Source organism: Hemitrygon akajei, chromosome 11, assembly GCF_048418815.1.
Source record: "Hemitrygon akajei chromosome 11, sHemAka1.3, whole genome shotgun sequence".
NCBI classification, from domain to species: Eukaryota; Metazoa; Chordata; class Chondrichthyes; order Myliobatiformes; family Dasyatidae; genus Hemitrygon; species Hemitrygon akajei.
Genome location: NC_133134.1, coordinates 110,533,402 through 110,547,740, shown reverse-complemented (window position 1 = coordinate 110,547,740; position 14,339 = coordinate 110,533,402). Strand labels below are relative to the sequence as shown.

At 44.8% G+C, this 14,339-nt stretch overlaps 1 protein-coding gene across 1 annotated transcript in view; it reads left to right on the top strand.

Annotated features, from left to right (window-relative positions):
* The first annotated feature begins 6,334 nt into the window (after positions 1 to 6,334).
* gnas (GNAS complex locus) overlaps positions 6,335 to 14,339 on the top strand; it is a 314,392-nt gene continuing 306,387 nt past the window's right edge. The window contains exon 1 of the mRNA XM_073061496.1: positions 6,335 to 6,742. Coding sequence (XP_072917597.1) covers positions 6,478 to 6,742 — 265 coding nt within the window. The 5' untranslated portion in view covers positions 6,335 to 6,477. The remainder of the gene's footprint in view (positions 6,743 to 14,339) is intronic.

Below are 14,339 nucleotides of genomic sequence, written 5' to 3'. Positions count from 1 at the left end.
AGCTTCATCCCACCCCCTCCGGTCTACTCCTATCATTTCGCATTTCCCCCTCCCCCCTCTACTTTCAAATCTCTTACTATCTTTCCTTTCGGTTAGTCCTGACAATGGGTCTCGGCCCGAAACGTCGACATCGCTTCTCCCTGTAGATGCTGCCTAGCCTGCTGTGTTCTACCAGCATTTTGTGTGTGTTATTGTTTGAATTTCCAGCATCTGCAGATTTCCTCGTGTTTGCTTCTCTGTTATGTCATTTTTTGCCATGCTGTAGCTAGGAGAGACTTCATAAACAACACCCATCCAAAATGAGGACAGAGAATCTGATAATCATCCAGCACGGAAATAGATACCTCCAGCTCACCTCACCCCATGATGCCCATCTACACATTATAAAGAGGCACTTTGACAAACATACGAACAGGCAAGGAACTGGGAGAGATATATCACGTACAGGTTCAATTAGCATCAGGGTAAGTATAGACATCATAGCAGAAGGGCCTGTTCCTGTGCCGTACTGTTCTAAGTAATCCCATTTGCCCGAATTATCTGTCCACCTCTACTTCTTACTAAAACACCTGTCCAGAAGACTTTTAAACATTGTAATCGTAGTTGCCACCACCTCTTCACCAGGCATTTTTTTCCAGATAACTTGCACTCTCCGTGTACAAAAACTTAACTCTCAGATCTTCTTTCAATTCCTTTCCTCTCACCTTCTTAAATCTGTGTTCTCAAGTTCTAGGCCATCCAGCATTGGGAAAATGATTTTATCTATCTTATCTATGCCCCTCATAATTCAATAGACTTTTCTAAGATCACCCCTCAGCCTATGTTCCAGGGAGAATAAAACCAGTCCATCCAAATTTTACTTACAACTACAGCCATCCATTTCAGCCAAGAACCTTGTGAATCTCTTTTGCAATCCCTGTATTGCTACACATCTCCACCCCCCAACACAAAATGTGTTGTGATCTTTGGGTGGCAGTGTGATCAGTGTGATCTTTGGGTGGCAGGGTGGAGATATGCCTCTACCAAAGGAGGCATAAGGTGCTCATTCCCTCTGTTAGCTTGCAGGTCACCCTCGGGCAGGGTGTAGCACCAGCTCAGCCCCCCAATCAGGGTCACGTGAAGCCATGGAAGCAGGTGGTGGAAGGTTGTATGAGCAGCTGGTGCGTATCACAATTCCTAGTTATGTGACCACTGAAGCCGGGCAGTCTCTGAAGAGCATTGACAAAGGCTGGGGTCACCCATCTCGTAAAGACACAGCCCCAAAGAAGGCAATGGCAAACCACTTCTGTAGAAAAAATTGCCAAGACCAATCATGGTCAAAGACCACGAAAACCAATGTCATATAGCACGGCATGTACTGATGATGATGATGAGTGTGATCTCACAAACATTTTAAACAGAATCAAACATTGAGCGTAAATGTCTTCAGGCTCCTTTAGTTCCTCATTGATGGTAGCAATGAGAAGTGGGCATATCCTGGAAAATGGGGGTCCTTAATGATGGATACCACCTTTTTGAGGCATCACTTTTTGAAGGCGTCCTTGACACTGGGGAAGTTAGTGCCTATGCTGGAGCTGGCTGAGTTACACTTTCTGCAGTTTTTTCTGATCCTGTGCAGTGGCCTTCATACAGGTGGTGCTGCAGCCAGTTTGAATGTTCTCCATGGTACACCTGTAGAAATATGTGAGTGTCCTTTGGTGTCATGCCAACTCTCCTCAAAATCCTAATTAAATATAGCTCTTTGTAATTGCATTGGGCCCAGGATAGATTCTCAAAGACGTTGACACCCAGGAACTTGAAGCTGCTCACCCTTTCCACTGCTGATCCCTCTAATAGGGCTGGTGTGTGTTCCCTTGACTTCCCCTTCTTGAAGTCCGCAATCAATTCCTTCGTCTTATTGATATTGAGTGCAAGGTTGTTGTAACAACACCACTCAACCAGCTGATCTTTCTCGTCCTGTAGCCCTCCTTATCACCATCTGAAATTCTGCTGACAATAGTTGTGTCATTGACAAATCTATACATGGTGTTTGAGTTATGTCTAGCTACAGAGTCATGGGTGTAGTGAGAATACAGCAGTGGGCTAAGCACACATCCTTGAAGTGTGACAGTGTTGATTGTCAGCAAGAAGATGTTATTTCTGATCTGCAGTGACTGTGTCTTCCAGTGAGGAACTCAAGGATCTAGTTGCAGAGAGTGGTACAGAGGCTCAGGTTTAGGCGCTTGTTGATTAGAGCCAAAGGTATGATTGTTATGAATCCTCAGCTGTAACTAATAAACAGCAGCCTGTCATAGGTATTGGTGTTGTCCAGGTGATCCAAGGTTGAGTGGAGAGCCAGTGTGATTGCATCTGCTGTAGACCTATTGTGGTAATAGGCAAATTGCAGTGGGTCTAGGTCTTTCCTTAGGCCATGACCAACCTTCCAAAACAATTCATCACAGTAGATGTGAGTGCAAAACTGTATAGTGGCTGAGGCAGCTCACCCTGCTCTTCTTGGTGTCTGGTATGATTGGTGCCCTTTTGAAGCAGGTGGGAACCTCTGACTGGAGCAGTGAGAGACTTAAGATATCTTTGAACACACATGCCAGTTGGTTGGCACAGGTATTCAGTGCTCTACCAAGGCCCTGTGAGGGTTCATGCCCTTGAAAGATGTTCTGATGTGTCTCCGAGACAGAGATCACAGACGCTGCTGGGATTCGCACAGCTGCAGCTTTATTCTCCCTTTCCAAGCGTGCATAAGAGACATTGAGCTCAACTGGGAGTGAAGTATCGCAGTCATTAGGTTTCGCCTTGTAGGAAGTAATGGCCTGCAAACCCTACCAGAGCTGTTTTGCATCTTATTACATCTTGAACTTCAATTGGAATTGTTTTTTTGCTCTTAAAATAACCTTCCATAGGTCATATCTGGCCTTCTTGTACAGTTCTAAATCACTGGTCTTGAAAGCCACAGATCTAATCCTCGGCACACCGTGAATCTCCTGGTTCATCCATGACTTTTGCTTTGGGTATATCTGGCAGTGGTGGAGATAGATTCAATTTAATTGCTCAAAAGAGAGCAAGTGTCTCAAAGGAAAGAACTTGCAGGGCTTTGGGATTAAAACTTGCTGAAGCTATCTTAGATAGAGTGAGTATAGACTTAGTGGGCCTCTTTGATGCTGCAGCCATTTTGTAATTTCTCATCTGCTTACTACCTCTCAGCAATGTCTTCCCAACACAGCCTCTATTTCACTTCCATGCTTCAAACTCTCAATTCTTTCTCTGTCAGACTATGAGGCATACATTAATACTGGATGAATGGAAGTTGATTTCAATTAAGTATTTTTATAGCCTATTCCACTCTCTGTGCCAGTACTCTGTGAAGCAGAGTGGCTCATGACTGCTGACTCGGCCTCAGATGGTGGATGCTGAAAATCTGAAATAAACATGGAAAATCTTGGAATTCCAATGAAATTGATGAACTTAATTGGATAGTTAAGTGTTTTACCAATGAATGCTGACATATTTAATTTCTATCACTTTAAAGGTGTTTTTAATTAATGTTACAGTAGGCACGTGGACATTGGCCAGAACCTTCAAATTAGAGCAAATTGTGCTTCTCTTCTAGATGGTATATTTTTTTTTACTATGAATAAAGTTTACTTTTGAAATTAAAAAAAATTCTCTGTGCAGCTGGAGTAGGCAGGCAGGTGCGCCTCCATCAGATCTCACATTTTGTCTTTAATTTCCACACTAACATACAGACAATCTGTTAAGAGGCTAAGCCTGACAGTTCTCTATGGTACCACTAGCAAAAGTCACATTCATTCAAGGCTACTGGAAAATCTCCGACTGACTTCTGCATTCAGCCTGGCAAACGGCATTTCTGGGCCACGGATACATTCCTTTTTCTGGCAACTTTCTGGAACTGAACTGTAGTGCAGCCTCAAGGTAAAATTTTGTCATATTATGGTTACTCAAGGCTCCTTGATAATAAGACCGCCAACCCTTTGCCACTGCACAAAGCTAAATCCTGACTTTATCCCCATTTGGATCCTCAATATATTGATCCAGAAAAGCATTGTGTGCAATTCCATTCATTTTCCTTACTATAGCAAATTTGATTTATCCATTCTATTTGTAGGTTACAGTTGTCCATTAATATTTTAGCACTACATGAAAATTTTATATATATATATACACACACACACACACAATTAATTATATTATGATTACTAACAATTATAAATTAGTTTGGCCTAATAAGTATTTCCTATAAATATTATGTCCTTTATTTGTCTAATCGATCCTAATTCTACATCCTTGTCTGTCAACCAAGATCATTTCTCACCATAGCACTGATATCCTTCCTTATCAATGGTGTTATATCACTCCCATTTCATTGTTACCCGTCCTTAATAGATGTCAAACAACCTCCCATTTGGCCCACCAAGTCTATACTCGGTTTATCTAAAATAGCTTCAGCAAGTCTGCCAATAGGAACTGTTTCTTTCTATCTGCTGAATGCAAAATTTTAATTATCTCTATGAATCATCTACTTTCCACAATCCAGAAAGAACAAGCCTGCTTTCTCTAGTAATCAATGTTCGCCCTCCAACCCCCCATCATTTGAATCAGTTTGGTTTACCTCTTGTACATTTTTTGTAAAACATTAATAATGTTCCTCAAGCGTTACACCCAAGAATTGGTCAGCAGACTCCAATGTGGCTGAATCTCCTTATCTATGCATCTGTTGACACACTGCACATTTTCCAGTGAATGCTGACAAGCCTCTGACCTAATGAGATCCCAGACAGGAACAGTGTAATTGAAACTTGATCACCCTGCAGGCATGTTCCAGTAATGACAATATGACCATACCTTCTATTTGTTTGCTTCTATCTGTGCCAATATTTTATTTACCTTGTTGTTAATGCTGCAAGCATTCAAATACAGTACCTTTAAGTAATAATGTTTTGTTTTCCGGATCTTAACCCCACTTTCCCCCAACTTTGTTTTATTGTCTATTTATTTTGTGTTCTACTTTTCTAATATACTCTTCCTGCTGCACTTCTCTTCATTCTGAATTACCTTTCTTATCAAGCAAGTTTAAACCTTCTCAATAGCTGAAATAATCCCCATGTAAACATATTAGTCCCAGTTCTGCTGAGTGCAACCAATCAAATTGTACAGGTCTCAATTTGCTCTGTCCTCCCATTTCTTTACTTGTGGCCGTGGGAGATCACTACCTTTTATGTATTGTACTTTAACCTCTTTCCTAGATCCCTAAAATGCCCGCAGGACCTCATCTCTTCTCCAATATGGAACATGACCTCAGCCTGCTCACCCTCTCCTTTCCAGATGTTCTGCAGTTGTTCAGTGACATCTTTGACCCTGGCACCAGGAAGGCAACATATTTTCCTGGATTAACATTTAGAAATACTAGACGAATGAATCTCCAATCATTAATGTTCTTTTGCACCTCTTCTACCTCTCTGGTGCAGAGGACCCACCCACAATGCTAAGTTCTTAACTCTGAATGCTATTCTCAGAGGAACCATCACCCTACCCCCAACACCTAAAATCTTTTCTAGAAAAGGATGTTCACTCAGAGGAGTCCTGCGCTACCTCATCTGCTCAGTGATTCCCCAATGAGCTCTCTACTGCTCATGTGTTCCTATCACCTCTTTCAACATGCTATCCTCAGGAATGCACCTAAGCAACTCCAACCACAGCTCCCGCTCTGAACCATGCAGCGGGAGAAACTTCCTACACATCTGGGGAAGACTTGGCCAGATCGGTGGGGTGCCACAAGCAGAACCCCTCCCCAATGATGCAAGTTGAAGATGGAGTGGCGGGTGATTTGAGGAGGAATCGAGACCAGGAACATCGGGGCAGATACAAAGAGAGAAGAGGGTGAGGTGCAGGAAGGAGAAAGAGAGATGGGGGGGGGGGCATCTTAGCTGTGTCCTCCGCGAGTTGCCTCCTCCTTGGCACTGCCCTGTGAGCTCTCTGGGTTGGCTCTCAGTTTCCAGGGCTGTTACCTTCCTTGGCCCCAAGCTTGACCTCCCTGGGCTATGGTCTCCTTTTCCAGGCTCTGCCACACCCACCCAGACCTTCCCTCTTCCCTGGCCTTGGGCAGTGGTCCCTGGGTCGGGTCATGTCGTCCGTCCCCACCCCTGGTCTCTTTCGCCTCGGGCTCAGTCCTCCCCTCCCTGAGCTGTGGTCTCCCCAGAACCTCCTTTCCCCGGGTTGAAGTCTCTCCAGTCCGGAGCTCTGCTCTCCCTGACCCCAGGGCCCTCCCCTTCCCTCCTCGGGCTGTGTTGAGACGGGCCGTGCCGTGCCCTCCCCTCCCCTCCCCTCCCCGGCCCTGGGCCGTGCCCTCCTGCTGGATCCTGGTGATTCCCTGCGGCTGCGGCTGCCCTGCCTTTGATTGGCACGGGTGGGAGCGGCCGAGGGGAGGGCGGCTTTGCCTCTCACTCGGCTCCACATTCTCTCACCATGGGGACGTGCTACAGTCTGCGATCGCGGCTCCTGGGTCCCCACGCCTCCTCCAGCCTCGCCTACCCGGGGGGCCGCACGGCCGGCGGTGGAGGCGAGGGCGAAGCCGGACAACACGAGCAAGCTGACGGGCAGCTGAGGGAGCGGCTGCGGGCTGAGGAGAAAGCGCGGCTGAAAGCCGATAAGAAGCGGAGTCGGAGCATCGACAAGAGCCTGAAGGCGGAAAAACGCGAGTACAAGCAGACCCACCGGCTCCTCCTCCTCGGTGAGTCTCCCACCAGCGCTCGGCGACATTCACTCAACTCTTCCCCTGTCATTTCGACCCTTATAGTGATCTGCACCCCCCAGACTCCCAAACACAACCCTAACCCCTCATCCAAGCTCGGTGTGCCTGCCGTTCGCCCAGCTGGGTTTGTTGTGCTGAAGGCTGTCACATGCCCTCAGCCCAGTAGGGTCGGGGAAGGTGGGGGGTGGGGGTGGTCACAGCGCTAAAAGTTATCGTGAACTTGATAAACTAGCAGGGCCTGATCGGATCCGCCTCTGATCTTGGCAGCTCTCCTATCAGGCCTCCGATCTGCTGCGTGCCTCTGCATTAGACTTCAGGCTCCAGAGCTTATGCCAGATCTCACCCAGCCACTGCTACAAAATGGGGCCAAGTCTGGCAGTGTTCCTCTTATCCATGACCCTGAACTTCTTTATAATTCCCTGCAGCCTTCTATGGATACTACCTTCCTCCAGATCTGGTCCCTTGTGCCTACATCACAGTTCATTCCCCCACCCCCTTAGTGCCTGTACCCAGGTCTTGAATATCACCACATTAGTAAAAGCACCTTTTTAACCATGCTCAAACTCAACTACTCTTAAGGTCATCTTGTTTGGTTCAATGTCAATTCTTACAGTTACTCCTATGCTTGGAACATTATCGAGAATGCTACAAAAGTGGCAAGATATTGTGTTGTGTCCTCACATGCTGAGGCTGTTCAATTGTATATCTCTATCTTGACTCCCCCACATCTCTGATAGGTTGTCTGTCTTCAGTCCTGTGTTGCCAGTTTTTTTTTCAAGTAAGCACTGCAAATGTTAAAAAAAAAGAAAATAATATAGAAAAACTCATCAGTTGCATTGTCTGGTTGAATGGGATCAGTCTAAGATTAGCATTAATGGTTATTTGATGCTCAGTGGGAAAAGAGCCTTTTAGGAAACTGAAGGGCTCTCTGCTTCTCATAATTGCATACAACTTTACCAAATGTGCAAAAAAGTTGAAGTCAGGTTTATTGTTGCATAAGTACGTGTATGTACAAGAAAGAACACAATTAGAACAAAGAAAGTCCCATTTTATTGCAAAGTGATCAAAGTAGTCATGGTGTTGCCAGACTAACTGTTAAGGTTGTGTTTGTTGAAGGAACATGGCTGTACTTCACCCTGGTGGTGTGGGACTTCAGATGGTGGGGATCGTTGATGATGTATGTTGCCTCCTTGAGTCAGCACCCCCCCCCCATAGATAGCAGAACATCAATGCATGACTAATGATAGCGGTGCTAATCTTCTGGAGAAGCTACCTGATCTGATGAATATTTTAGTGTTTTCCTTTTATCTGCTACAACAAGGCTTTGTCATCACCAGACTTAACCACTTAATTTGCTTTGGTTGGTCTCTCACATTTCTCAAATGATGCTTACTGTGTTCTGTATTGCACTATTCAGTTTTATAACTGTGATGAGCTCTGCTGGCCAAAATTAACTCCTGTAGCTATTTTAAGATTCTCCTTGTGCTTTCTCTCTTCAACCTACACCTCTGCTTTCTGTCCCCTTACTTTCCAGTCCTGATGAAGGGTCTTGGCGTGAAATATCAACTGTTTATTCATCTCCTTTGATACTGCCTAACTTGCTGAGTTCCTCTAGCATTTTGAATGTGTTGCTTTTCAACCATTTCCCATTTTCCACTTCCCTCTTCCCCGTGGGCCCTCCACTGCAGCCTTCCTCTTCGACCAAGCTTTTGATCAACCCCACTGCCTTGCCTCTTTATGGTTATCATATATCTGCTGATGTCTTCATGAAATACTGTGGGATGTTTCACTATCAGAATGTTTTGTGTCACATGTTTAGTATTAATTTGAGGACCATTTGATTAATACATAAAAATAATCAACAATATCTCTGTCCTACTTTATGGGGTGGAGTGTCACAGAGGAACATAGTAGATGTTTTTCTCATTTTACATGCGTATCAGTGCTTCGGACTGAATTGCTGTGGATTCCTTTTCAAAAGGTTTCAATAGGTACAGTTAATGTCACAGAAATGTATACAATATACACCCTGAAATTCTTTTTCTTTGCAAGCATCCACGAAAACGGATGAGTGCCCAAAAGAATGAATGACAGTTAAATGTTAAAGCCCCAAAGCCCCCCTCCCATGTACAAGCCGCAGAGCAAAAAACCATCTGCACCCTCCACTGGGCGCTCAATCATGTAGCAAAGCATCAGTAAAGACTCAGACTTGAGTATCCCAAAGACTACTTGGTCACCCGGTAATTCGACATACCACAGGCTCTCTGTCTCCCTGATAAGGGAAAAAGAGATGTCCCCATTTCACAGCGAGAAGGGAGACATAACAGAACAACTCTGATTTATGGTGTTAAAAGTCCGTTGCGTCGCTCTTTCTGAGCTCTGCACCCAAAGAACTCGGGTCTCCGGGCACACAGCCAGCAGCCAGCTCACTGCTTTCAATCTTCCATGTACTCCCACGACACATCAGGCAGCGGCACTGACCTTGAATCCACCTGCCTCCAGGCTGCCAGGTCTTCCAGGCTGTGTCCTTGATATTTTCTCTTTCTTATTGGTCAATTCACTGGACAAAGATCTACAGGTTAATGTTTAGGGTGGGAGTCTGGATACCAGACAGTCACTGTCGAATGGTATTGGGGGATTTTTACGGAAATGGCAACTTTAATTCTTTTTCAATGTTTGATTTAGTTTTATATTCTGAGGTTTCCATCCTTTACATTCTGGCTGCTGAATGTTTAATAAAAGAGAGGACCAGTACAGTAATTGGGTTGATCAGCACTAGGAGTTGTGTTTCAAAGTCAAAGCTAAGTTTACTGTCTTGTGCACAGTTGCAACGTAAAACCTACTTGCAATAGCCTCGAAGGCACATAGTATCATAGAGGCAACATTCACAACACAAACGTAAATTATATTCACTTTTTACAAGGAAGAACACAATTAGAACAATAAAAATTCCTTTTTAGTACAAAGTGATCAAAGTGGTCATAGTGATTAGGGTTGTACTGGTTGGTTTAGAAAGTAAAAATGAAATTTTACCAAGAAAATGTTTGAAGGGAAGTAGCTATCTTGAACCTGGTGCTATGTGAGTTCAGGCTTCTTGCCCGATGAGAAGATGCATGGCCCGAATGGTTGGGATCTTTGATGATGGATGTTGCTTTCTCGTGCCACTTGTAGATACTATCAATGGTGGGGAGGGATTGCCTGTGACGTATTGAGCTGAGTCGACTACTCTCTGAGGCTTCTTACATTCCTGCTGTACCTGACCACGATGCAACCAGTCGGAATACTTTCAAGAGTACACTTGTAGAAGTTTGTAAGCGTGTTGGGAGACATCCGAACCTCCTTAACTTCCCAAGAAAATAAGTTTACGATTAATATAAGCAGAGGTTTGGTAAGACAATAGGATAGATTGTTGCTGTACAGCACTGAAGGGGGATAATCAATCCTGAGGTTAATTGAAGGGTTGATATATAACTGATTGCATTCAGGTGTATGTCAGCGATGGGTACAGAGGTGGTTTCGGCACTGTTTATGCGAGTGGAGATATTTGAACATCCTGGTTGTTGTGTTTTTTTTTGGAGAAGTACTTTCTTCCTTGGACCAAAGGTTGAGTTTAAATTTGGGCTTTGGAATGTTATCATCCTGTGGCAAAAATTAAACAAGAAACATCCTGAGATGTAAGGCTCACCTTTTTATGACTTAACTCATCTAATATTCAATGGGTTAGTTTGAGTATCTAGACTTGAAATATTGACATTTGCATGTGAGAACAGGGTGTCAGGGGCTATATTGGGGTTTGATTTCTAACAAACACACACACACACACACACACACACACACACACACACACACACACACACACACACACACACACACACACACACACACACACACACACACCACCCCCCCCCCCCATTGCAAATCCAAATGCATCTTCTTCATTGTGATTTACTGTCCTTTATATCCCAGTGGCAGCATTTGGAACTGTGAAAATATATAGACCATAAAATATAGGAGCAGAGTTAGACCATTCAGCCCATACTGTTTGCTCTGCCTTTTAATTACAGCTGATTTTTTCCCTTCATTTTCATTCTTTGCCTTTTCCCCTCCCCCAACCCCTTTACCAATGAAGAATGTATCAGTCTCTACTTAAAGTACACCCAGTGACTGGGCCTCTACAGTTTCAAATGCATAGTTTTACCATTCAAGAAGAAAGTCCTTCTCATCTCAGTTTTAGAAGTTTGTTTTGCCCATTACACTGCAGCAATGAAGGTCCTCCATCTCTGGTGGTGTTCAGGACTTCTTTCATCATATTCGTACGGTGTTCACTACCGACAATCGTGCAAGTCCCGGGTGGAGACTCAGGAACAGCATCGTGCTCAGATGTAGAAGGGTTCTTCATTGCTGTTTCGGTAACAGTTCTGTTTTACCGGTCGGATTTGTTAGCCCTGAGCTGAACCCCCGAACCTGGAAGACTGGTGGACCACTATCAGTCTGTCCTCTACCTCTTGACCTGTTTGGCTTGAGTAACCCTACCAAGAGCCAGAGCGTAAAGCCCTGACTCCAGCCAACATAGCTCTCTGGGTCATTGAGGCACACAAGCCTCCAAACCCTACGACAAGGTTGTGGTCCTCTTGGAGGTCTGTTCTAAAAATACATCCCTTTATTCAGAGGCTGAACCCACGGATGCTGGATGGACTCTCCTATTGATGGAAACATCCTCTATCCATGTCTTTCAGTCTTCTTCTTGGGCCCTTAGCTGCCAGCGGAGCATAGGCCATTGATGACCTCCTGTCCTCCATCATCCTCTGGAGCTGGTGGTACGGTTGGAGTTCATCAATGCTTCTGCAATCCATTGCATCCAGTGAACAGTGGATTGGCTTCACCGGAGCCCTATAGGCCGGCCTTACCCATTTTCCCTCACAACGGGGACATAGGGTTGGACTTTGAGAGGCAGGTCTTTCAGTATTTGATGAAATTCCTTCTCGCCTTCCTGAACTTCATTCAGTACATCAAATGCTCCTCATACGTTAGGCCTTTTATTCTTGTGAACCTCTCGCGGACCCTTCCAGAGACAGCACGTCAGTACGGGGCCCAAAATAGTTCACAGTATTCCAAATATGGTCTGACCAATGCCTTATCAGGCCTCAGCAGTGTACTGTTTTGATATTCAAATCTTCTTGAAATAAATGCTTGTATGGCTTTTGCTTTCTTTACATATTTGTCCACTCAGAAGTTCTTCAGATTCAGAATCAGTATCAGGTTTCCTATCACTGGCACGTGTCGTAAAATTTGTTGTTCTGTGGCAGCAGTACATTGCAATACATAATAGTAAAAACTATAAATTACAATAACTATATTTTTAAAAAGTTAAATTAAATAAGTGGTGCAAAAAGAAAGGTACGTTCATGCATTCATTGTCCATTCAGAAATGTGATGGTGAAGGGGAGGAAGTTGTTCCAGAGACTTTGAATGTGCGTCTCGGTCCCTGTACCTCCTCTTGATAGTAGGAATGAGAAGAGAGCACATCCAGGGTGATGGGGTCCTTAATGATGGATTCCGCATTTTTGAGGCATCGTCTTTTGAAGGTGTCCTGGGTGCTGGGGAGACTAGTGCCCATGATGGAGCTGGCAGAGTTTCAACTTTTTCTGTATCTTTTCCCATTTCTGTGCAGTGACCCCTCCATACCAGACCTGATGGGCTGAATGGCCTAATTCTGCTCCTATGTCTTATGGTCTTACCAGACACTGATGCAGAAATTTGAGAGAGTCTTCGGTGACATACCAATTCTCCTCAAACTCCTAATGAAATATAGCTCCTGTCTTTGTAATTGCATCAATATGTTGGACTCAGGATAGATGTTCAGAGAGATTGACACTCAGGAACATGGGATTGTTCACCCTTTCCACTGCTGGTTTATTGTCACTGACGTTAGTTGTGAAATTTGTTGTTTTATGGCAGCAGTCCAGTGTGGATGTAACAATTTACCATAGGTTTCAATAAAAATAATTAAAGATAAAGAAAAATAATTAGCAAGGTAGTGGCCATGGCTTCATGGACCATTCAGAATTTGATGACGGAAGCGAAAAAACTGTTCCTAAAACATTGAGTGATCAATTTCAAACTCCTAAGTATCTTCACTGATGGCAGTAATGAGAAGAGGACATGTCCCAGATGGTAATGGTAATGATTGATGCCATCTTCTTGAAGATGTCCTCAATGGTGGGGAGTCTTGTGCCCATGATGAAGCTGGCTGAGTCTACAACCATCTGATACCTCCATTCTAGACAGTGATGAGCCAAGTCAGAATGCTGTCCTTAGAGAGCATCTGTAGAGTTTTGACACACCAAGTCTCCTCAAACTCCTAATGAACTATCTACTCTAGGCATGCCTTTGTCATGATTGCATTTATATGATTCCAGAGGTCTGAACAGTGTCAGGAGCAGAACACTTTGAAGAGTTTACTCGCAGGTCGGCAAAGCTAGTGTAAAAGGAGAGCTTCACAGGCGTTCAGAAATTCCAGCGGTCCAATCAGTGTCAGGAGTAGAGCACTGCGAATTGAATAGAAGTACATAAAGGCAAGCAAGGCGGCCATAATTGGGAGTAGGCCAGTGGTGAGATTAGGAGCATCAGGCTTTGACTCAAGAGGCTTCAATGAGAGCAGGCTGAGGCCAAAGAAACAGGTGAGAAGATTTGGTCCTGGTTGCCTATTGTACAGGACAGGCAGGATGGCAGTATAATGCTCCTCCTGTAGTATGTGGGACTTCGTGGAACTGATAGTCTCCCTTATGACTACACCTGCGGGAAGTGCAGCCAACTCCAGCTCATGAAAGACCGCATTATGGAGCTGGAATTGGATGAACTTAGGATCATCCAGGAGTCATATGACTTTTGACCAGGTGGTTAAACCCGAGAGCAGAATTCAGGGAGTAGATGGGTGAACACAGAGAGGTAAAGGGAGTAGGAAATCAGTGCAGGGTCCCCCTGTGGCCATTCCCCTCAGCAACCGGTATACCCCTTTGGGTACTGCTCTGGGGGATGACCTACCTGGGCAAGGTAGCAGCAGCCAGACCAATAGCTCTGTGGTTAGCTCTGAGCCTCAGAACAGAAGGGTGAAGTCAGGTGGAGCAGTAATCATAGGGGACTCGATAGTTGGGGGACAGACAGGAGATTCTGTGGCAGCAAAAGAGATACAAGGAAAGTGTGTTGCCTCCCAGGTGCTAGGGTCTCTGAGCGGTTGCAGAATATTCTTGAAGGGGAGGGTGAGCAGCCAGAGATCATGGTACATGTTGGTACCAATGGCATAGGCAGAAGAGGGGTAGAAGTCCTGCATTTTAAGTGTAGGGAGTTAGGAAGGAGGCTGAAGAGCAGGACCTCCAAGGTGGCAAATCTCCAGATTTCTCCCAGTGCTGTGAGCTAGTGAAGGTCAGAACAGGAAGATAGCACGGATGAATGAGTGGCTGAGGAGATGGTGCGGGGAGAGGGTTTCAAGTTCTTGGATTGATGGAACCTTTTCTGGGGAAGGGGTGTCCTGTACAAGTGGGACGGGTGGAACCTGAACTGAAGGGACCCGATATCC